Source organism: Brassica napus, chromosome A9, assembly GCF_020379485.1.
Source record: "Brassica napus cultivar Da-Ae chromosome A9, Da-Ae, whole genome shotgun sequence".
Lineage (NCBI taxonomy): Eukaryota > Viridiplantae > Streptophyta > Magnoliopsida > Brassicales > Brassicaceae > Brassica > Brassica napus.
Window position 1 is genome coordinate 12,682,730 of NC_063442.1, and position 25,723 is coordinate 12,708,452.

Genomic DNA, 25,723 nt, shown 5'->3' on the forward strand with positions numbered 1-25,723 from the left:
TCTCTTTCAAGGTAATCTGGCGCTCTTGGTCCATCCTTTCTAAAAACAATCTATGATGAAGTAAATCATTGGTTTCTAATCAAATCAATGGAACAAAAGGAAAAAGCTATAGATTTAGAAATGTAAAAGAGAATCATCTTTGGTTGGAAGCCACCTCCTTTATCTTGGATCAAATGTGACATTGGTTTCGCTTGGGATAAAAATAGGAATCAAAGTGGTGCCTCTTGGGTCATCAGAAACAGAGAAGGGAAAGTATTATTGCATGGTCGACATTCTTTTGTGGATATTTTTTGTAAACGTGACGCTTCTCTGGAAAGCTGGCTATGGGCTATTGATAGTCTGAAGACTCTTCACTTCAACTCGATTGTCTTTGCTTCAGATGATCACAGCCTGATCAATGCAATCTCTAAACCGTCAGCTTGGCCATCCCTCAAATTCTACTCATCAAAGGTTCTATCTAGTCTTAATGAAATTTCAGATTGGCATGCTCAGTTTTACTACCATAATCAGATTAAAGGAACAAAATTCATAGCAAATAGTGTGATCAACAATGATCTAGTTCAATCATATATTGCTTTGGGTCATACTTGTTGGCTTAATCACTTGTTTAGATAAGCCTACAATGTTCTTGTCCCTTTTCTTTTGCTGTTTGTAAACGATCCTTGTAATACTTTTGTCGGATATCTCCTCATATATGGAATTCTAGTGTTTTAAAAAGATTAACACACTCCAAGTCACATCTTAACTTTCTACTTTCTAGTTATAAGATATGTCACTCCATGATATAACACCATTTTTGGTGAGATTTGTCTATTTTACCTTTTAACCTTTTTTTTGAACAACACACTTTAATTAATAAAGAGAGTTTCAGACCAATGCAGAAGTCGAGCCATTACAGAGAGCTGATTTTGCAAGCAAGTCAGTTGTAGCATTTTGGGCTCTAGGGACAAAACGAAAAATCAGAATGAAATCAAAACTAGAGGATAGAAACTTGAGCTCCATTGGATAATTTTTTGAGTTGACAGCTCTATTGAGTTCAAGTGAGTCAGAATGCATCCAGACGTTGATGAGGTGAGAATGCTGAGCTGCTCAGAGGGTTTCTCTAAGGGCTAGAGCTTCAGCTAGTAGCGGCGAGGGCACGGATGAATAAGTAGTTGTAGCATGAACGTTCGTGTTTGAATATTTAGAAGATATATATTATCCTAAGCCCGCCTTGAGAGAATAGCCGGACCAAGCTGCTTCTGAATTACAAATTGCAAATTTTAATTCATAACAAATCAAATAAAACTGAAAGCAAATGCACATTCTAACCACCTCTTCCAAAATTAAATCAATATTAGAATTTAAAAAAATAATTTTTTTTTGTATTAAATTAAATCATTATTTAAATTTTGTAAAACAAAAAATTGCAGATCAATTTTTTTTTAACTAACATACAAAAATCAATAACCAAAATGTAAATATCAAAAAGTAAACCAAAATATATTCACCCAATGACAAAAAAAAATGTATTCACACAATCAACACCAAATGTAGACATGTTTATTGCAACGCGTCCCATCAGAGAACTAGAGGACGGATTTCTTTGCCGCATCCAGTGAAGACAGTTCAAAATATTATGTAGAGCGGATAGATGGGGGAAAATAATAAAACACAGCTAATTTCAAAGGAAAATCGTGTAACATTTTGTGTAGGCGGATACTATTGACTTGCAATTTAGTTCCACGTGCAAAAATATTAAGAAGAAATTGGTGTGTTTCCGCAATTATGTAAAATTCTGACATTTCGGAAATATGTGTGTTAAATTTTTTTTGTATCTTCGATTATTAATTTTTTTATTGTCTTTGTTATCTCTATCGTTAGGATACATTTAGGGCTCCGATTATTTTTGTTCTTTTTTATGATAACAATCTCTGATTAATTGTAATCTTTTTTTTTTCTTATTAGAAAACAATCCAGACGACTATAACAAAAGTTATACTATAGAACTAGATGACCGTCTAAGCCTTTAAAAACATTAGTCTTGGTGAATCCTTAAAAGAATTTTCATAAATTTAAAAAGAAAAAGAGAAAAAAGAATGAGAGAGTTTATTGTTTCATTGAAATTAGTAGATTTGAAACAACTCTTTTAATACGTATCAAAATGTATTAAAATGTATCGTCAAGAAATTCAAAAATACTCTCACCAGTACTGATGGTCTGAAAGGTTTTAGGAATGATGCTGGTGTTTATAAATCTATTCCAGTTAAGTTTCAGAATTTTCTCCAATTAATCATGCGTTTTTTTTTTGTTTTATACTGTCATCAGCAATGAAAGATAAATTCCCCGTTGTTTAATAACTAGAAATATTGTAAAACTCATATAAAATATAATATTTATATAAGTTATATATAATTCTTTAAATGTATTTATACATATGCATATAAAAGATCAAATTGGGTATTTGTTATTAAAATATTAGTATTTGTGATTGTTTCGTTTCTCATAAATATTGAATATTAGTATTTGTTTTTCTTCAAGTTACAAATATCCGATTTTTCAGTACGAATTAGAACGAACGAATCAAAATTTCTGGATATTTTGCCCAACTTACTCACACTCTGTTAGCTAAAAAAACCGACTACAAAGCAAAAAGTCAAAGTTTGACAGCTTTTATTTCCTTTAAACTGAGTGGCTAATAGTAAGATTGTTGTTTCTTCATAATAAACCTATTGGCCTCCTATTAACCAAAAAAAATCCAGTTCTTACAAAATTTGCCAACTAACTTTAATTCCTACTTTTTATTTCCTTGAAACAAATGTTATTTTTTCAACCTTGTTATGAAAGTCAAGTTCAGCATCATCTGTTGTGTAGATAGTCTGGAAAAACCCATTCAACATTCGATTGTAATATGAATACACGTCGATTGTTGTGTCCCGCTTATATAAATAGTAAAAGCCCGAACTTGAAGAATTCAACTGAATATATGTAAAAACGTGATAACAAAATGAGATAGTCCATTTAACATGTTCACCAAAAAAAAAGAAAAAAAGAGATAGTCTAACATTCTTGGTCAAGAATAAATGCCCTTTGGTTACACACACGCACACACAAATGCATATATAAACAAAAACCAAGAAGCCGTTCTTTTAAATCTCAAAAAGAAAGAAAACAAGAAACAGAAGAAAAAGATAGAGATAGAAGTAAATGCAAAAATAGTTATAATAATGGAGAAGAAGATTAATGTGTTTGTGCTGTGTATGTTTTTTTTACTGGTGGGCTCGTCTTTGATGTTTAGGAGGGTTGATTGCAGAGCCTTACGATCGAAACAATGGAGAGACGTCAACGGCCAAGATCAATCCACCGAGGCGGCCATGAAGGTGAAGAAAAGCTGGAGCAGTAAGCGTCCTTTGACGAGGAGCTATGGTTTCCGGTTAGCTTCTGGGCCGAGCGGAAAAGGAGTTGGCCACTAATCAACAATTTCTACTTCTGTTTTTGGATTTTTTTGGATTTATTATATTTAAATTAAATGTATAACTTGAAAGTTTTTGTTGAATGATTCTTTCGAGGAGTAATAATATCCCTCCATGTAAATGTACGTATTTTGCAAATCTCCCTAATATTATTTGAAAAATCAGTTTTTATGTGTGGTTTTCATATTAATTTTTAAAATAGTTAAATTATAATGATATATATTTACAATCAACCAAAAATATAATGCATAATGTCTTTATTAAGATTTTTTATTTTAAGTTATTTATTTTACTGATAATATTTGAAATTATAATATATTTCATTTGAAAAGTCAATAATATCCTTAATAAACTAAAATTATTATGCTTAACACCATTATTATGATTTTTTTACTTTTGGTTCTTCTTTTTACTTATAATATTTTAAATTAAGTTTTACTTTTAGCTTTCTTTTGATTATAATATTTTTTCAAATCAAATAACAACAAAAATATAATATTATAAAACTAAAATATAAAGATTATATTTATAAATAAAATTTTATGCATGTTGGTCCACATAAATTCTTAGATTGATCAAATACAATATAATCTTTAATGAACTAAACAAATTATGTATAGTGTCATTATTAAATATTTTATTTTAGTTTTACTTTTTATTAATAGTATTTTAAATTAAGCTTTAATTTTAGTTTCATTTTCATTATAAAAGTTCTTTTAAATACATAAAAACAAAAAGAAAACATCATAGATTAAAATATAAAGAGAATATATAAAAAATTATAAACGTAATTTTAAATATATTCATTAATAAAAATTAATAGAGATCTTTATTTTAAGAGATCATATAATATTTTAAACATTAAATTAAGATGAAACAATAAACATTAAAAGGAAAAAAAACTAATTTCTAATTTTATTATGGGAAAATTTCATGTTTATCACTTTCATGGTACCACTTTTCATCTTTACCACCACTATAAAGATATTTTCAAAAACATTTTTTTTTATTAAATGACAAAAGACTTCTATACCATTGTTCTTCATATATATAATAAATAATTATTTAAATAAATAATAAATTCAATAAATAAATAAAAATAAAAACAGAAATTAAAAAATATTTTTTTTTATGTTTTCGAATTATACTTTTTCAAATTTGAACTTTTTTATAATTTTTTTTCTTTTGAATTTTGTTTTTCGAATTTTTTTTATACTTTTTGAAAATCAAAAATTATGTTTAAAACTATTTTTTTTTAAGTTGTATTTTTTTACATATATATTAGAATCCTAAATTTAATATTCCAAAAACAATATCTCACCCCGCAACTCTAAACCCTAAGTCTAGATTAGTTAACCCTAGGGAAATAAGTGTCTTCTACCGTTCATTAAAAGTGAGGTAAAAGTGATTAGTGTAGACATGAAAAATAGTATTACGAATGCGATATTTGTGGCAATTTCTCTTTTATTATTCTTACTAAATAATAAAAATAAACAAAATATTTTATATAATATAAGTCGATCGTATGTATTATATATTGATCATTTTGATCATATGATATTGTCATAACTTTTTATGTTACAACTAACTTTAAACTATCAGTCCTGCGCGGGATTTTATTTATTAATATTTATAATTTATTTATTTTTTAATTTATTTTTTCTTACTTATCTTATATTTTATAATATTTTGGAAAAAAATGTTATTGTATCTTTTTTTTCATGGAATAATTTACTTCTTTGTGTGGTTTATATTGTGTTAGTTGTGTATTTTACAACAAAATTAGTTGAATTAAAATAGATTGGTTCAATAAATTATATGTAAACATGTTTAATGCTGTAAGTAAAATCTATAACTATAAACATATTAGTGTTTTATATAAATTTCAATTAAATAATTTTAAAACAAATGTGGATATGATAAAAGTCTTTTGTATATAATTTCCTAAATGAATAGGTTTTATATCCTATAATTTTTTAATTAATATGTTTTGTATTAAAATTATTAAATATAGAAATTATAATGTTTTTCACGTGAATAATTTCGGTGTTGTTGTGATTAGAAACGATCAGGATCAATATATATATATATATAATGATTATGGTTAGGTTTGTTATTACCTTAATTATAAACAAATTATAATTGATTTTTTTAAAGAAATATAGTTTGTTTTTAGAAATAGTTTTATATTATATAATTTGATTTTTTTTAATTCAGTGATTTATAATACAGTTTAGTTTATATTTGGTTATAACTAATTGGCGTGATTGTTTAGATTTTAAGTATATTCGGCTAGGTCATTATTAATTATACTTTTTAATTAAATGATTTATAATACCATTTAGTTTATATTTGGTTATAAAAATTGGTATAATTGTTTATATTTTGAGTATATTCGGTATGGTAACTATTTCTTGTTATAACTGTTTATATTTTCAGAATTTTGATAATATCAATTATAATTGTTTTGATTTTTTATTTGAAAACAATTTAATTGTTTGGATTTTTAAAATATAAGAAGATACACATATAGTTCCGTTTTATACAATATTCGTATCTCATGACAAACTATAGATGGAATAGAGCCTGAAGTAATTATTATATTTCATTAGTTGGACTATTTGATTTAGACCGAGTAATGTGGCTGAAAATTAATTCAAATATCTTTAAAAAAAAAAAAATAATTCAAATATCACGACGACATATACATATGTGAAAAGAGAGATATGTGTATCATCCAGTATTCAGGTATATTTAGGGAGAGATTATCAATGCAATTGTAATTTTGGTTTATATTTATGTTTGAGAAGAATATCGATTATGACATAGACTGTTCTTAAATGATGAAGTTATTTTGTTGATGACTATAAGTAGAGCAATGGATGCCGACTTGATTAACTCTAGTTGAAATAAGTTTTGAAACACATAAGTAAATGTCTATATCAAACAAAAATTTGCATCTATTATATTTTAAGATGTTGGTATAGTGACAACGTTATTTTTTTTTTTGAACGATTTTTTTTTGGGTGGTTTCATCCGAGTTATCAATACTATTAAAAGGGAATGCGTTTTAATAAATCTACTTTTTTGGACCATTTTATTAACTAATAATATTTTGATCTTACTTTGATTTGGACAAACAATATGTTACCTTAAATTTCTCTAACAATCATTTAGTCAAAACTTTTATTTATTGGACCAATATATTTTTATAAACAAAAAGATTATACCATATATACGACCACATAAATTTCGTTCACGAAAATATAACATCACGTACACTTTATTATAATCTTCTCTAAATATATCTCATTAACTTCATAATTAAGATAAATTTAAAAATTATATATTATGTTAATTTTATTTCATTGATCAATAACAATTTAGTGTTTAAGATAAGTTTAAGATTATCAAAAACTCAACAAATCTTTTTTTACTGCTCAACAAAAAACCTACAAATCTATACTATTAAATTAGCCAAAAGACCTTTTAAATAAATCTTAAGTTTGAGCAATAGAATAGCTATTTGCTGCAAAAAAAAAAATCTTAAGTTTCACCAACTGAACAAATGTAACTTTTATTAAATGCACAAAAATATAATGAAATGTTAGATTTGGGTCAAATATAAATCGGTTTCTTTCAGGTCCAAGTTCTTTGGGTCTTGGGCATTTATATCCAACTCGGTGTTTGAATTTTTTTTGTTGATATAAGTTCCTTTAAGTTCCAGGCCAGTTTGAATCAATAATTCAAGAATCTGTAAAATTTACTATGTAATTTAGTTACGTAATGAGGCTAGCTCGGTTCGAGTATTTAGGACAAAAAGATCTAAAAAATCCGAAAATCCAAAAAAACAAAACACGAAAATACCCAAAATAAAAAAAATAACCCATAAATAACTAAATATCTAAAAGACCAAAATTTTACCCGAGAACCAAAAATATCCAATATTTTAAATATATTTTTAAAATTTGAAATTTTACCCAAAATCTGAAACTATAACAGAAAACGCAAATCTAAATTCACAATAATATTTTTATACTGAGAAGATATCTGAATTACTCAAATATACAGAATATGAACAAGACATTCTAGATACTTTGGTTACCCGGAGTCTAACAGAGACCTGCTGGTCCAAAAAAATCTGATCGGTACTTTTTCTCAATACCGAACCTCAGCCTGTATTTCGTATTGGTATGGTTCGTTTATCAAATTTAGGTAAAATTTTCATACTTAAGGAAAAGTGTTACATATGAGTATATATAAAAAAATCTCGAATAAACTTATTCATAAGTTATATAATTTTAAACAAATTTTTGTATTCGATATAATACGACATTATAACATAATAATACACAATATATTCAAAATACTATCTCATATTCAACTTCGTATATAACCCATAAAACCCGAGCTTTCGAAGCGCTTATAGTTATATATAAAACAACATACGTGTAAAAGTTAGTAAACGTCCTACAACTATAATTGAAATATAAATGCGAACTGATGCGTTTAATAGAATGATTTACCCTTGTATGTAATGTTAGGAGATAATGAGGTAGACATTGTTTAATTAATGTACTTTTAAATAAGTCTAACAGTTAATAACAACTTTTTAAGTAGATAAAAGTAGGTCTGGACGTTCGGATCGGGTTTGGGCCGATTCCTTTCGGGTCCGGGTTTTTTGGGTCCTAAATATTTAGATTCAATAGGTACTCATAAATTTTCAGTTCGAGTTCGGGTCGGTTCTTTTCGGGTCCGGATCGCTTCGGGTCTATAATTAAAATACCCACAAAATATTCATAATTTTTGGGTCCATACCGAGTCTGGATCGGGTTCGGATATTTAAGATGTGAAAAGAACATGACATACCCAATTCCATCAAATTTAGATGATATTTGTTATATATATCTAAAATTTTACAAAATAACTTAAATGAAACTATTAATAATTAAAATAAAACATTTTTAAACTCTAAATTTTACATTTTAAAGCTTCATATTATCTAAAAAATGTTAAAAACTAATGACAAATATTGTTAACAAAAGATATTTCAACTAAATCATAAAATAATATATATAATATAGAACAAAAAACAGTGACAGGTTGTATAGCAGTGACAAAGAATTTAAAATCTAGAGGAATACAAGGAGATACAGTTTGTGCACGGTGTGGAGACGCAGAGGAATCAATAAATCATGTCTTCTTTGAGTGTCCTCCGGCACGGCAAGTGTAGGCACTATCTAAGATTTCATCAAATCCAAATTTTTTTCCAACTGGTTCTCTTTTTACTAATATAGATAATTTATTTTGGAGAGTTAACCCGAAAATGGAGGATCATCAGTTTGCATGGATACTATGGTATATTTGGAAGGGCCTGAATAATAAAGTTTTCAGTAATATTGATATTGAGCCGAGAGAGACGCTAAACTTAGCAGAATTGAAGTCAAGACTTTGGGCTGAGGCACAAAATATCAATAATCCAAGGGTCGTACCTGAAGTACAGCTTAGATTGCCCTTAGTGATCACAGGAAGATGGTGTTTCACAGATGGGTCTTGGAAAGATAAAGATGTTTTTTCAGGACAAGGTTGGCTCAGTACTCTTCCAGGGTTTGAGGGTTTGTTAGGGGCAAGGAATGTAAGGGCAAGTTTATCACCTCTTCATGCGGAGATAGAGGCATTGACTTGGGCAATGGAATGTATGAAAAACTTAAGACAATATCAGGTCACGTTTGCAACGGATTGTTCTCAACTGGTGAAGATGGTTTCAGAACCAGAGGAATGGCCAGCATTTGGAAGTTACCTGGAGGATATCAAGCTTTTGAGAAGAAGCTTCACCAACTCAGAAATTGTTCATGTTTCGAGGACGGACAATAAAATGGCGGATCGCTTGGCACGCAGTGCTCGGATACAACCGTCGTTCGTCATACACATGGATGCAGAGTTGCCACTATGGTTTACGGAGTCTATATGAGTATGTAAATGTTCTTGCTGTCAAAAAAAAAATATAGAACAAAAAACATCATAGTATTAGATATACATGTTTTTAAGTCGGGTACAAATTGGTTTTTATTGGGTCGGGTCTATTCGGGTCGGTTCTTTTCGGATCCAGGTCTATTCGGATCGGTTCCTTTCTGTTCCGGTTCTTTCGGGTAAAAGAATTTAGACCCAAAAGATACTTGTAAATTTTTGATCCGGTTCCGGATTGGGTATTTTTGGGTCGGTTCCAGTTCGGATTTTCGGGTCCAGGTTAAAATTCCCAGGCCTAGATAAAAGTATGACCTAAATTGATAGATTAGATACTTAATTTAAAAATTGTAATTAAAGTATGATTGTTTTTGATACAAAAGAAAATTGGTAAACTGATACTATTTGATATTTTTTTCTCAAAACAACATATAACAAATTAAATATCTTTTAGAAATATCTTTTTGTCAACGTGTTCATAAAATACAGTAAGATCCGTTATATATTAATTGAGAGCACTACAACATTTTTTTGTAGTCACGTGTCATCACTATGATGATTTTTAGAATCATTAGAGAAATATGTTGGTCCATCTAAATATATAATAAGCTTTTTATTAAAGTAATCATAAATTTATTATTAATATTCTTCATTATTTTTTAAAATAAAAATTACGAAATTGTCTAATATGCCTAGAGTATATACAATTAATAATTTTGAATAATAAAAATTTGATAACAATTAGCGTATCTTCTATCGGATTTTTTTTAATTTTACTATTAAAATATAGTAAACAACCATATTAATCATATTATAAAACTTAATATTTTCTGAATATGTTTTGTTTTTGATTTTAAAACGATTATAAATTACTAATACTGTTAAAATTCTCACATTCAAATTTTGTAATACATCGTTTAAAATTTTGGTTATGAAAAGATACAAATGATTACAAAATCATATAAGTATAAAATATCATTTAACAATTATTAAGACTAGAAGATATAAATATATATATATCGTTTTAAATTAAACTATATACCATATAAAAATACATAAAATATTTTATTTTGAACAATATATTTTGATAAAAGCTTTGAACAAATATTAATAGCTTAATTTTTCTAACAAAATATTGATTACTAAAACTATTAATCCCACAATGAAAATTTTGATATCAATAATTTATTTATTTTTGGTATAAGACATACAAATGATAAAAAAAACATATGAGTAGAAAGCATAATTTAATAGATATTAATGCAAATATATACTATATATATTTTAATATCATTTATATTTAATTATATACCATACCAAATAGATAAAAGAGAAATTACCACAAATACCACATTCATAATACCACTTTTCATGTTTACACTAATCACTTTTACTTTCATTTTTAATGAAAGGTTGAACACACTTATACGCATAGGGTTAACTAATATAAACTTAGGGTTTAGAGTTGATGAGTGAGGTAGGGTTTTTGGAATATGAAATTTAAGATTCTAATAAATATATAAATAAATACTTTAAAATATAAAAAAGATAGTTTCAAACATAATTTTTGATTTTTAAAAAACAATTTGAAAACAAAAATCGAAAAAAAATTCAAAAAACAATTTATAAAAAAGTTTGATTTTGAAAATGTATAATTCGAAAACATAAAAAATTATTTTTTTTATTTTTTCTTAATTTAAATAATTATTTATTATATATATATAGAACAAAGATATAAAAGTCTTTTGCCACTTAATGAAGAATGTATTAATGAAATTTTCCCTAGAAAAAAATATTGTTTTGATTAATAAAATTTATTTATATGTTCGCCCCAATTTAATTATATACGCAATAGTTACTGACTTTTTAATTATTCAATATCCCTTTTATATTATTTGAGGAGCATTATAGATAACTAAACTTTAGTTGATGTGTTATTATCAAAATTACAATTTCCTATGTGGCATCACCACAAGCTCTCTCACACCCTATATTCAAAAATCCTTTATTAACTAGACTAATTACAATAATTGCCATTAATTGTCATTGATCATTAGATTATAACTTTACTAATATACTATACGTTTCTTCATTACAATGAATAACAAAACATTGACGTCCATGTTTAATGACGTTATTATTATTATTATTATTATTATTATTATTATTATTTCCTATACTTACAAAGTTACTTATATATGAGATAACGAGTTTTTGGTACATGGTCGACATATACGTGTTATAAATTATACTTCTTATAGTTAAATAGTTAAATAAAAGATATATATATATATATATATATATATATATATATATATATGCATGATCAATTTATAATCATGATGTGTCGGATTATACCATTATGTGTATATATATCGGATTTCATGTAACAAAATATTACCGTTAAAATTATAATATCTATGATCAAGTTAAATAGATTGAGACAAAAATATTGTATACCATTTTATATATAATTGTACAATTATATATTTTGTATAGCATTTTATAGATAGTTAGACACAATCTAAGTATAATGTCTACCTATAGTCTAATTCAAGAAAAATGGCTAACTATAGTGTCTACAAATTAATTAAATGTCTAACTATAACGAAATCACGATGACCTGTATAATTCCGTTTAAGGACTTATCACGTTTAATGATTGTTACGAAATAACGTTGTCTAGTAGCATGAATGAAAAAATACAAATTCAAATCTGGATGATATTACAGAAATGTGATTTGCGAGCACAACTGTGATTAATGATTGTTAAAAGGAAACTTCTAATAACTTTGATATGTTTTTAAATTATGAATTTGGTAACAAGGCGTGGGCTATTATTTTTGATCATTTTTGGTAATAATATAACGTCGATTATGGTTACAAAATTGGAAACGACAACTTGACTTTTGTATATAAGGAAGTTAGATTATGCATTCAAATTATTGTAATTAATTAATAATCGTGAATTTTATTATTATTATTAATTGTGTCATATAAAGGAAGTTTGATTTAACTATTTACAAAATTAAGGTAAGTTGCGATTACGATTGGAGCGCAAGTTACATGAAATCAAATATGTAATATTTTTTTTAGTTATGGCGATTATCTTATGTTTCATTAACCACATGGGCAATGATTTCTTAATATAAATATACGCCTTCTACAATTCATTGACTCACTATACCCCTTTTTATTTGTTTCTTTAAAAAAAATTTTCTTTCGTATTTTATTTTTCTATTATATATGTTTCTTTGAATATTATATCATAATTTTTTATTATGGAATCAATAATTTTATTTCCTATGTTTTGTTTTGTCTTAAATTCATAATAAATTAATAAAAGTTATTGCATACTATTAAACCTATTTTTAAATAACATCAATCTAATTTACACATAACCAATTACACAAAACAATTTTTTCAAAAAAAAACACTTAAGCTTACACTATATATACATTCACACTTTTGTTTCATATATAAATTTCTAATATATATAAATTAAAAAAATAAATTCTTTTGGTCACTCATTTCACGCAGGGCGCAGGTTATCACCTAGTATATCAATTATTTCATAATATATGAAAATATATAATACATAAAATAATATATATACGTACAATATTCATCACGCGCAAGAACCGAATCTAGTTTTGTCATACTTTTTCAAACACTAATATGGCAACAAGAAACATATGAGATCTTGGCTGTCATGTAATAAGCTGAGCTAAACACTGTTGAAAATCACGACAAAACCTTTACAAAAGTTACATATAACCTTTAAATTTCTTAAACAATCAGATCAGACGAAAGAAACAAACATAATCAATAAATCAGTATTAATGTGGAAAGAAAAGAATCAACGATGCCACGGCCAAGCTCCTTCTCCGGCTCAAAGACTGATGAAAATAATAGACAAGAATGTCTGTAACAGCCTATTCTTGATGTGGAACACTAAGAGCTCAAAGTATGAAGATATCTTGCATTTCTGGTTTGGCTCATTTTGTATCCCAAAGTTTACTTATAAGTTAACACTTGGGCTCCGATTGGTAACAACTTCCGCTTTGGGCTTTAGTTATAGAATTATCATTGTAGAAAATGAGAATGTTGAGACTTTGGCTATTATTTTATGTTTTATTTAAATCAAATTGGTCATTAAAATTGTAGAAATTTTGAATAATATTTTTGAAGTATTTAATTTAAAGTGTAAATTTTACTATTATTTAAAAATTAAATATATATGATGATAAAAATGCTACAGTATGGATCTCATAGAACAAGAAAAAAAAATTCAATGATTAATTTTTAAAAACTTAATCAGACATTTGATGTAAAATGGTTTTTAAGTATAATTTTACATTCAAAGGAAGTCTAATTCTACACTTCCACTTTTAAGAATATATAAATGTTTAGTTTGTCTTTGTTTAACTATTAATTAAAATGCATAATATGATTCTTATTAATTTAATTAATCACTTAAGAAATAATCGTAAAAACTATACTCAAATAATAAAATAACACTTACATTGTAACAAATATACTATAGAATAACACATAATATGAAAGCCAGAGAGCTGTGTTTTAAATGGCGCATGACGTTCAATGACGATGAGTGGTGTGCCTTGCGCCATGCGCCATGGCGCAATAAAGCGATCGCCATGCAAACTAGGCTAGAAAATACATTATATATATAGAAACTTAGAAAAGCTACAAAGAAATTTAAACTAAATGCATTAGCATTTGACAAAACCAATTCAAAATCCAATCATTCAAAACCATAACTCAAATCCAATTGTTCAAAACAGGAACACCAAAGACAAATAGCTAAATGTAAGAAACGAAAGTAAACATGTGTTCACAAACATGTTACTAACACAGCGAAGAACCAAAAATCAATATGGAACATGTTAAAAAACGTGTTACGTAACTGTGAATCTATGATCAAACAATCAAATATAAACAGTGGAAATTCAACTATGGATATGTGACCAAAGCAAAAAAAGAAAACAAATGAATTCTAAGGTGAGACATAGAAAAAAAGACAGAGATGAACTGAGAAGAAGAGAGTCGAGAGATAAGTGAGAAGAAGAGAGTCGAGAGGGAAATGAGAAGTCAAAACACCGTGAGATTTCTAAGGTGCGCCTTTTAATCGCCTTTGACACCATTGACTTAAGGCAAAGGCACACCATGGCGAGCGCTTTGCGGAACCACCCTCGCCTTAGAGGTCTATGGCATTAGGGCCTTCGCCTTGGTGCGCCTTGCGCCATGGGGACAACGCTCACCTTTTTAAACCAAGCTAGAGAGTATTGAATAAAAGCTATAAATTATATTTTTAGCTTTTTCTAATTCTTGTTTTGAGTTTTTTTTATTGAATCAAAGCATGTACTTTAAAGTCCTTTTGTCCTCTTTTCAAGTTTTATAATGCTTTAGAAGAGAATGAGTTATTTTGAATGCAAACGAGTAACTAAAGATGCATAACTCTATGCAGATGAATCAGAAGTTTGGCAATGGATATAAGACCTCTCATCTATGGACTAAATTCATTTTTGGATACAGGATCTGAGGATCAAGAATTGCGTTATCTTTCAAAGACTCGAACTGAAGAAGATGAGACGTCGTGTCTGTTTCCATCTCCTTCTCATGTCTTGTTTGTGCATTCACGGACGTTGTGTCTTTTTCACTCGTCCGCTTCTTTGTCTATTTCTCCTTCCGCGCTTGAAGATGCTGCCGGCGGTGGATTTTGCCGGGTTGGTGATGCTTCTTCGCCAGTGGACTAATTTTTGCAAGTATTAATCTATACATGAATCAGACCCAAATCAAATATCTTATATTCGTATGATATTCGAATTAATTTTAGAAGACTATTCGAAGTAACTGCAGTTTCTTGAGTAGGAGAGGAGGAAAGCTTGCAGATTCTCTTCTCTTTTGGTTTAGTACGAGATAAAAAAACTTAAATGTACCGAGAATATCCTTTTACCAAAACCTAAACTACTTTGGTAAAACCTACCGATATACATAAATACACAAGTATATATTATTCTATTACGTCTATCATAATCTAAATTAAATATTTTTTTTTTCATATTTCAAGGTAGATTGTGTATGTATCAACAAAAAAATATCATAACAATCCGTCTTAACCCATAACTCAATAAGAACTTCAATATTTTCTGTGATTATTTAATCTGCGTGGCAAAAACTCAAAACTAAAGACTAGAGAGATAAAAAGCCAGAGAGCGAGAGAGAGGGGGAAAGAGTAAAAAAGAATCTACAGAATTCAAACGTATTGGTTCAATCTCTTAGATTTTCTTTTCTTTAGTTGTTCATTCTTCAAATAAATCTCTCTCTTATTTACCTTAATCAGTATTTTTCCATTAATATCTAAGATCTCAGATTATCTTTCCATCAAGATATATATATTCTCTTTCTTTTTTTTGTTTTCTGGTAATTCAGCTTTTCCATAGTCATGGACTCCTCTGGCATCAACAGGGAAAACAGCAGCGAAAGCCATGAAGAAGGGCAGAATCCAACTCCGGCAGCGAATCAACTAGGTGCCACTCAGTTGCAACCTTCTCAGCCTCAACCCAATTACTCTCGCAGATTTCTAGATGAACGGCTATCTAGATTCCCCAGTGGTGCTGATCTGCAAACCCTAGAATCCTCCTTCGGTTCGCTCTCCTTTGCCGATTCAAGTGTTCCTCCGTTTCTTGAAAACCGTTGGACCAATGGATCGTCTTCGTCGTCGTCACTACAATACCAAGAGATCAATGGCGCCCCTGGCTATAATGCTTATGCAGGGAGATGGGATAGTATTTATAGGAATCCTAACACTAACAGTGGTGTTTTCCGAAACGGATACTCGCAAGACGTTCCTTCTTTGTCAAGAGGTCGTCAGTGGGGTTCCAACAATGGACTAGGTTATGTAAGGAACGATAGTTCTTGGAGGAGCAACCAAGGGTTCTTGAACAACCATGATCAGTCTCTGTATTTCGGGAACCCTAGAACGAGATCGATTGCTTCGCTTGCTAAAGATCAGAGTTCCAGTGCTGAGTTGCAGAGGAAGATCTCCGAGGGTTCCAAGGAGACCATCGATGTGGTTTTCGAGGGTGTTATCTTTCACGTCTGTGACTTGATGGTTGACCCTTACGGCCATCACGTTCTCAGGAAGCTTATGGAGAGGTGCACCTCTGAACAGATCTCTCAGATTGTTGATGTCATCACTCAGCAACAGTTTCTATTTGTTAAAATTTGTACTGATCCTGTCGGGTACGCACCTCTTATCAACCTTTGTTGAGCTGACTTAAGCATTACGCTTAGTTTATGTGTGTTTAGTTTGGATTTTTTCTTTGTTTTGGCATTTTCAGAGCCCTTTCGGTGAAGGCGCTGTTGAGGTGTCTTCAAAATGAGGAACAAATTTTGCATATAGTGCGAGTTGTCAGCTGGGGAGCACTTGTATTGACAAGGAGCAGCAATGCAGTTGTGATTCTCCAATGCTTCAAGCAGTTTCCTCCCTCGCACACTAGGGTACGCATCTCTCTTATCCACAGTACTCAGTTCTTGATATATTCTTTTATGATATGGTTGGTTCTTTGGAGTCAATTTTCATCTTTGTCTTTCTCAAACTTGAAATCACTTCCTTATAACACAAAAAAAAATATATATATATATATATATATATATAGTTAAAGAAATATACTGTACCAACTCAAAGTAGTTACAATAGTTAGATGGACCAGTTATTTTTGCAGTACTGTCTGTTTTCTTCAGTTATGAAGTCATGACCAAAAATATATTCTACAATATCTGTATAGTATGTTCTGTAGCAGTTCTAACCTAGCTAACTTTCTTACTTGTGGTACAAGTAAAATTAGCAATCGTATTTTCCAAACAGGTTTGGTCTTGGAATATGACACTCCCCTGCGTTTTGTCTTTTGTTCTTTACAGGAGCTTCTTGCAGTTATCGCTCAGAACTGTTTGCAGATAGCAACTGATGAATATGGCTGCCGCATGCTTCAACAATGTCTTCAAACTGGTTGTAACGTGGTAAAGCAAAGATTGATTCAGGAGATAATCGCGAACGCGTTGAGACTCTGCGCTAACTCCTACGGGTAAACATGAGATGAATGATCATACATACAATCATATTCTTATGTTCTCATATCCTAATTTGGTTACTTACAAGTACTATATGTTCTCCTTCAGAAACTACGTGGTGCAGTATCTACTGGAGCTCGGTGATACAAATGTAACAGTTTTGCTCCTAAAACAGCTGCTAGGGAACTACGCGTTCCTCGCCCGTAACAAATTTGCAAGCCATGTTGTGCAAAAGTTCTTGAAAATCGAGTATATCGACCCTAGCTTCATCGTATACGACTTGCTTAAAGATATTGATACACTTCTTCTTGATCCGTTTGGAAACTATGTCATTCAAACGGCATGGTTTGTATGTAAGGTAATGAATATCAAGACGTACTTTGATTAGTACTGTGGTATATTTCTGCGTAGAGATTTATGTTGGAGATCATGCAAATCTTGTTTGGTGTATGCAGGAGGAGTTGCGCATGCTCTTGATGATGCATATTAATCGTAATAAACGATTGATGAGGTGCAACATGTATGGGAATAAAATTCTGGAGAGTCTCAATCTCTAGAGGGGAGAAAGAATTAAGAATGTATTTGCTTCAGGTTTTCTTATGCCATTGGTTTGTATCTTTGACTTAATCGTCGTTGGGTTTTTTAGGTGAGTGTTTTGTGGTGGGTTTGTTCTGTGAAATCATACACCATTATATGTCCTGTATTGGGAGATTTGTCTTGGTGTTTGTCTTCTTTAGCAACTCTGTCTGTAAAAGACTCCGACTACTAAATGTATGTGTTTGTTGTTTTTATTCTTGTTTTGCTTCACTGCTTACTTCGTTCAACCTATTATTCTTCGATTATTATTGTCTCTTGTTCCATTTACAATACGTACTTATATATGCTTTTGATGAAATTTGTTTGAGAATGCTTTGGGCTTTTTTTGTGTTCTTATTTTTTCAAAAAATATTGTTACTACACTAGTGTTTTGATAAGAGATCTCCAGTTGAAGATACTCTTTGAATATCTAGATATTTTTTTAAAAAAGGGAAATTAGCATGAATCTATAAAAATATTATATCTCAGGTACAATCGACAAATCTGTCATAAACTCTGTTTGTACCTCCTTCTTCCTCTCAAAGAAGGTGATTGGAAATCATTCTGGTGCATAAGTCGCTTGGTTGGATCTCTCTGCCCCGACACCAAGGAGAGAATTAGGGATCCGTAACATTGAGGTTTAGAGTGAAAATATGCTGTAAAGCTTATTTGGATGCTCTTTTTTAGAGCTGGATCTATTTGGATCGCTTATGAGGAGGCATACATACCTAAATCATGCTCATCTTTGGTCTCTAAATGAGAAACCTATAACTTTTCTTGGATGTTTCAGAGATTACTCAAGCTAACCATTGCAGTTTAGAGTTTAAGTTTTGAATTATTTTCTTAAGCATTAGTAAAGAGAGTTATTCTTTATACTTGATCATATTCGATTCTTGAGTTTTAGAGAACATGTGAGTGAGAATCTTCTTTCGTCGTTACTGTCTCCTCCGTCGGTGTGACCTCACGTCCACCAACGAGAATCTTCTTCTTCCTTTCTCCTCTTTCTTTCTGCCATGGCTACGATGGTGCTTGCTCGGTTTTCAGCCACGACGAGTCTGGTTCCCGATCCAGACAATATACTGCTTTGTGCAGTTTTCAATCGTGTCATATTCTCGGGGAGAACCCATTGTTACCTTTTGCTGGACCCTTCGCTTCTTTCATCAAGCGTTCACAAGGTTTGGGTTCCTTAGTCTATTGGAGTAAATCACTTATATTGGAACCTTGCCTTTTGTTAGGTTTTAATTATCTCAATAAGAGTCTCCTTTTACTCTGGAATGAGAATGTTGTGCTCTCTTTGAAGCTCTTTTTACGTCAGTTTGAGGATGTTGCAGGCTCTGTGAGTTTCATTAACCTCACTATGAAGCTTAATTTCAGACTTCATAAAGCAGGGCTTTGTCGCCTGAGTTTGTAGCTGTAAGGTCCCCAATTGTTCATGTTAAAAATTTAAAATCCTTCCGACTGATTCGGTGAATGGAATGTGGTTTCAAGCTCTAAAAATTGGAGGTTTTGAGTGGTCTATCTATGGAAAGGGTGAAGCCCATGACTCCCAAGGCTCCTCTATTAGTTTGAGCGCAGGCTCGTCCCTTGCCAACGAAGCTATAAAAATGCTTGAAACTCTTCAATTTGGACAGACTCGTAGACTCTCAAGTCTCATCAGTTAATTTTGAACTCTATTGTCCTCTTCTCTGCTATGCGTTCATGGCTGGACATGATTAAGATCACATGTCTTCTTTTCAGAAACCTTGTCACTCTTTTCACTCCACTATCTTGTAGTTTTAATCAATGCACGACCACTTGATTTGCTGTTGCTTTCGTGTTGTATCCAAACTATGTTCTTTGATTACTCAGTTCACTGTACCACATCACAAAAAAGCATGAGCATACAAAAATACTCTGTGAAGATGGTCAGAATTCTACATATATTATTTTGTTAACTCTCACATCTGTTTTTTTTTTTAATTTCTATTATTTTTAGTACGATATTCATCTAAGAATTAACCAATAAAAATGCCTGTAGATTTCAATTTTATTTTCTTTTATATATATATATATACATACAATACATTAGTTCATGAGTGTAATGAGTCATTACATACATATTTATCTAAATAATTTAACTGTTTATATATTTTCTCTATACTGTTTCATATTTATCTTTACATGTTTGCTTATTTTGTGAAAGATTTCTGTTACAAAAATATTCGTTATATATTTGCTTTTTTACATGGGTTAATTATGAAATTACAAACTATGAAAAACATTAATAAATCTTTAGGTCAAACCATTGGACCAATTGGGCTTCCACTATTCAATATATTTGCTATTCGTGTTTTTTGTATACACACAAAATATGTATGCAATTCCATTGGTGGAGTTTTTATAGTTTTGATAATATAATTAAATAAAAATGAATAGTGTTAGAAAAGTTCGAATACTTTAGATAATTTTGGTTGGATTTTCCATAATTTTAAGAAATTCTTAATTAAATACTAGTGTATATATTAAGAACCTTGTGGTTAGAACTCCCATTTGATATGCTCTTAGATACATGGAATCTAAAATGTGCCATGTTTGAAATTACGCCCAACGCAAGTCGGAGGGTAGACATGGATTTAGAGAATTAATGAAAAATTGGAATTTAAGCATGGATTAATCAAGGATTAGTTTCTAAGATTTTTGCATATTCGTATCTATATAAAATCTAACTTTTCTTTGGAATTACTATAGAACGTAGTAGCTCAGTTGGTTTCTGGAGGTTTTAATAGTCTTTTGACCTGAAGGTTTTAATAGTCTTTTGACCGCGAGTTTGTATTCTGGAGAGAGCTTTTTTTAAGTAATTTTTCTTTTCTTTTAATTGAAGTGCATTAAAGTAATTTTGCAATTATCTTCCTTCTCTTAAAAACTGTAACTTTCTGTTTTCAAACTGGATTTCCTCTATTTTTCTTCCATAATTATCACTTTTTCATCTATTTTTATTCAGTTTACTTAAATTTCAATAGATCCGACAAAAGAACATCTTTTCTAGCTTAAATTCAAACAAAAAATGTTTTTTTTTCAAAATTCAGATTTATCAACTGATTAGCGTCAATTCGCATCGGTGGTCTAGCATGTCACGTATATTCGCCTGTTGATCGGCTGAGTTGGGAGTTTTAGAAATTGGCAAATGAGTAACTACTCCCTTCGTATCACTTTAAATGATGTTTTAAGAGAATTCTTTTGTTTCATTTTAAGTGATGTTTTCGAGTTTCAATGTAAAAAGTAAATGTAATTTTATGATTTAACTATTTGTATTCTGCAGTATGATTTTCTATTGGTTGAATTATAAGTATGTATTTATTGTTGTTTTTAGACCAACAAGAAAAATTATATAAAAGTTTGTAATTTCTTAATCGGTGTGCAAAAAACCTTACAATCCACTTATTTTGATACAGAGGAATACAGAGGAAGTATATCATTAAAAGCTCTTTTGGATAATTTTGCATCGAATGAATTCAATGCGGTCAACATATTAGTGGTTATATTTTATTAAAAAGAGAAAAATTAATTGTTTTTTTTCTTTTTGTTCACTATAAAACTAAATTGCGTATCCAAACGAAGTAGGTCCCTGAACATGTTCGCAGGACACTGACCGTGGACATGCTTTTTCTTTCTAGAAGCTGATATCCCTACCTTATATTGACCTGCTTTTTGATAGTGAACTTCGCGAAGCGACTTGTACAAAAGATCCAAAATCCGACATGGCTAATACATCTATCAGATACTCTTAACTATAACATGATTCAAAATACCAACATATAATAACCATTCCACATATTAACAAAAATAAATTATTACAATGATAAACATTATACATAGATTTTTTAGACGACTAACTAAAATATAACTATATAAATGATTTAATTGACATAAAACTATAAAAATTAACATATTAAATCCTAAATTAGTAAATTCGTACCATGTCTCAGCAATAAAACACATAAAATCTAAGAACAGTTTATGTGACAATATTTACTAGGCATAGACATTTTACCTAGATCTGTAAATATGAACCGGAACTAATCCTATTAGGTATATTTGAGTGTTTCAATATACTTTTGGTATTATAGATATTTTTAAAGTTTCTTATTGGGGTCTATGGATATAGTTTTTTGTTTCAAGTAAAATTTAGACTTTTCATAAATATAATTCAGATATTCAGATAAAAATTTAAGTATTTTTGGCCTTTAGGTAAAATTTCAATTATTTTCAATTATTAGAATATTTTTAGGTATTTTTTGGATTTCGATTATTTTTCGGGTTTTCAAGTCCAGTTCGACCGCTTGAGGTTTTTTCGGGTCTTAAATACACAAACCGACCCGAACCTGATATATAGTAAAAAACTATAAGTATTTTAATTATAGAACTAAACTGACCCGAATCTGATAAAAACTGATCCAACCCGTAAATTTCTAAATATATAATTGGATCTAAATTTATAATACCCACAAGATCCGGATCAGAAATGAACTAATGCGAACCTGGCCCGGAGACTTGAATACCTATGCCTAGTATATATGTAGAACTTTCAAATTAAAAATTGTAAAAAACATGAGAAAAATGAGAGTTGTATCTCAAATGAGACATTTAGAGAATTTATGTTTCAAATTGTAGTAAACAGCATCACAAATTAACAATAACAGAATTTATACATATAATTATGTATTTATAAATTTTTGTTAAATTTAATTTTTGTAATACACTGCAATTGTTCTGCATGTTTACCATTCATAACCATGATTAGCAAGTAAAAATACATTTTTTGGAGCAAACAAGCAAAAATACATTTACTGAACTTTTTGGATATCTAGTTGCCACCTATTCTATTATAGTTGTTGAACTACTTTAAAAATAATAATCAAATGAATAAGTTCAACTAAAATATTTATATAAAACTGTGTCTTTTTGTCAGCATACAAAAATAGAAATAAGTCTCACTCTAATATATTCTAGGGCAATTGTCAATAATAGCACTTTTTGAAGTTTATATCTCAAAAATAGCACTAGAAGGAGAAAGTCACAAAAATGACATTCATTAAAGGGTAAAATACCATTGGTTTAAAATTAAATAAACAAATAAAAATAAATAAAATAAAAACAAAAAAAAATGAAAAAAAGAAATTTTTTTTATAGTTTCAGATTATATGTTTTCAGATTCGATTTTTTTTTAATTTTTTTTTCAAATTTTCTTTTTATAATTTAAAAATACTTTTTGAAACTGTTTTTAAAAATTTTATTTTTTATTTTAGTATTTATTTTTTATAAAATTTTAAACCCTAATTCCAAAACCTCACCCCTTAACTCTAAACCCTAAAGTTTGGATTAATTAACCCAAGGGATATAAGTGTATATTTAGCTCTTTAATAAAACCTATTTTTGTGACTTTGAGCCTTAAGTGCTACTTTGTGAACAAAAACTTGGTTTGGTGCTATCCTAGTATTTTTCTCTATATTCTATTGTAAAGTAAAAGATGGAGTCATAAGTAAAAATAAAATTATTATACCATTTTTGAAGTAATTTAATTTTTAGTCCACTATGGATAAAAATAATATAAAGTTAGAGAAGATTTTATTCTAAATTCTATATTTGAGAAGAAAAAAAAAAACAGAATGAATGAGGTTTTATTTTTTAAATGCACATTGGATCAATGATGATGAAAACAAAGAGAAACCAGAGATTGCAAGGCAGACAATTAAGGAGATTCGAAGTATAGACAATACAACAAATACTGACAAACGATCGAAGACCAATATAATTAAACGGAAGCAGACAAGCTCGGGACGAGAGAGAACCAGCGAAACCCACAGCTCCATTTCTCCGGCAACGAAGGACACTTGGGAACCCAATGCCATGTCCTTCTCCCAACATGAAAGAAGAGAATCTCAGGCCAATTATAGCAACAGACGCAGATCATCTCCTTGTGCCAAAGACAGTACACATGCTCGTAGTTGTGGTAACAAACCGAAGTAAACTTCCGGCAAACAATGTCCGGGAGCGTTTCAGCTTCGATCCAACTCTCTGTCTCTCTTTTAAATTCATAAATCTTGATGCTCCTGCATATCCCGTTGCTTCCTATGCCTCCCACCATGTAAAGAATCTTCTTCTCGGGATCAGTAACTAATCTAGCAAACGTGATCTCATCCTCCGCCGGGAAGACTCCGTCTCCGGCGGCGGTTGTCCATTTTCCGTCGTCGAGATTGACGCTCACGAGGAGAAAAGGCTCGGATCTGACGAAGTAGAGTGACCCATTGTAAAAGACTCCATCTTGATTAAACCCACGGGGTAACACTTGGTCAACGCCGCCGAGTATTCTCCACGAGCGGTCGCCGGAATCGTAGAGACAAACGGACCTCGAGGCGGAGGAGGAGATGGTGAAGATCCGGTAGCTGTCGGGGAAAGCGACGAGGGAGAGAAGCTCAAAGGGGAAAGGGTAAAACGGGAATTTGATAGATCTGGAGGATCTGGTCAAGGGGTTGAAGACGGAGAGAGAAGAAGCAGAGGAAGGGGAGACGGAGAAGCAGAGGAGGCCGTGGGAAGAAGAGAGGAGGGAGGAGGCGCAGGTTAGCGAGAGGGAGCGGGGGAGTGGTAACGTGCGCCAGGAGATGAGGTTAGGGTCGAAGAGCGGGAAGGATTGAAAAGCCTGAGGGTGAGAGAGGAGGAGGAAAGAAGGGAGGGAGAAGGAATGGTCGGAGAGGAAAGTTGGAGAGAGGATCAGAGACCGGAGATGCTTGGATGTTGATCGGAGAGAGACGAGGGTTTTGAAAGGGAGGAAAGAGAGGATGTGGTCGAGGATGTGGTTAGGTAGATTGGACCAAATGACCGGATCCATAGCGGTGGGAGAGGATACGGCGGTGGGGGAGGATTCCGGTGACCAGTAAAGGAAATTGGAGGCGGAGGTTGAAGTGGTGATGGTAATGGGTTTCTTGCCGGGAGCTCTGAGTCGGAACATGGTGCAAGATTAGAGAGAAAAAGTGGTTTGAATCAAGTGGTGCTTTACTTCAAGAAGGTAGGAGAAGGGAAGAAGACGTGTAAAGAATCCCGTTTGTTGACAATAGACGTGGAAAGTTCAAATCGCAATTAATACGTAACAAAAGTTATTGCGAAACCAAATTGAACGGAATAAAATAATTTAAGTGTGGTCTTTGATGGGTTTGAAGTGTGGTCTTTGATGGGTTTGAATTCGGATGGTGATACATAACAATACTAGTTTTAATACATACATACTTTAAATATGCTAAAAACTATTATAAAAATTCTACTTTGCTTATGCAATTATTAATCAAGCAGAAAAATCGAATTTGACTATTAATGAGTTGATAGCATTTATCAAAGTCAGAACGGCGTAAGACAACCATCATGTTTAGTGTTGAGAAAAGGAACAAGTGGGTTAGAATGAGTAATCGTAGGACGACGTTAGTTGATATCGATTTTAAAAATGATATCAAAGACAATCATACTTAATTACTTATAGTCTATCTTAGGTAAACTTGAATTTGCAAAGAGATAACTACTAGTTAATACTAAGCTGTCTACCGGTAACTATAAAGAGTTTAAAAAGGAGCAGATCATTCAGATTCATTTTATATTCAAATTTATGCATCA

The 25,723-nt window shown here is 30.5% G+C and overlaps 3 protein-coding genes across 3 annotated transcripts; 2 read left to right on the forward strand and 1 right to left on the reverse strand.

Annotated features, from left to right (window-relative positions):
• The first annotated feature begins 1,585 nt into the window (after nucleotides 1-1,585).
• On the forward strand, nucleotides 1,586-4,150 carry LOC111200540. Its single transcript, XM_048739975.1, has one exon. The coding sequence runs from the start codon at nucleotides 3,063-3,065 to the stop codon at nucleotides 3,450-3,452; it is 390 nt and encodes a 129-aa protein (XP_048595932.1). The 5' UTR covers nucleotides 1,586-3,062; the 3' UTR covers nucleotides 3,453-4,150.
• Nucleotides 4,151-13,727: 9,577 nt separating this feature from the next.
• On the forward strand, nucleotides 13,728-21,114 carry LOC106450091 (pumilio homolog 14). Its single transcript, XM_013891749.3, has 5 exons — nucleotides 13,728-16,681; nucleotides 16,780-16,939; nucleotides 17,360-17,523; nucleotides 17,618-17,867; nucleotides 17,965-21,114. Exons 1-5 carry the CDS (start codon nucleotides 15,882-15,884, stop codon nucleotides 18,064-18,066), a joined length of 1,476 nt encoding a protein of 491 aa, XP_013747203.2. The 5' UTR covers nucleotides 13,728-15,881; the 3' UTR covers nucleotides 18,067-21,114.
• Nucleotides 21,115-23,723: 2,609 nt separating this feature from the next.
• Nucleotides 23,724-25,244, reverse strand: LOC106447061 (F-box/kelch-repeat protein At5g43190). The gene has a single exon (XM_013888910.3). It carries the CDS (start codon nucleotides 25,068-25,070, stop codon nucleotides 23,877-23,879), a length of 1,194 nt encoding a protein of 397 aa, XP_013744364.2. The 5' UTR covers nucleotides 25,071-25,244; the 3' UTR covers nucleotides 23,724-23,876.
• Between the last annotated feature and the right edge of the window lie 479 nt (nucleotides 25,245-25,723).

Coding starts and splice junctions, on each gene's coding strand:
- LOC111200540 (XM_048739975.1), top strand. CDS start 3,063: ATGCCCTTTGGTTACACACACGCACACACAAATGCATATATAAACAAA.
- LOC106450091 (XM_013891749.3), top strand. CDS start 15,882: ATGGACTCCTCTGGCATCAACAGGGAAAACAGCAGCGAAAGCCATGAA. Junction 16,940..17,359: donor TTCCTCCCTCGCACACTAGG/GTACGCATCTCT, acceptor TGTTCTTTACAG/GAGCTTCTTGCAGTTATCGC. Junction 17,524..17,617: donor CTCTGCGCTAACTCCTACGG/GTAAACATGAGA, acceptor GTTCTCCTTCAG/AAACTACGTGGTGCAGTATC.
- LOC106447061 (XM_013888910.3), bottom strand. CDS start 25,070: ATGTTCCGACTCAGAGCTCCCGGCAAGAAACCCATTACCATCACCACT.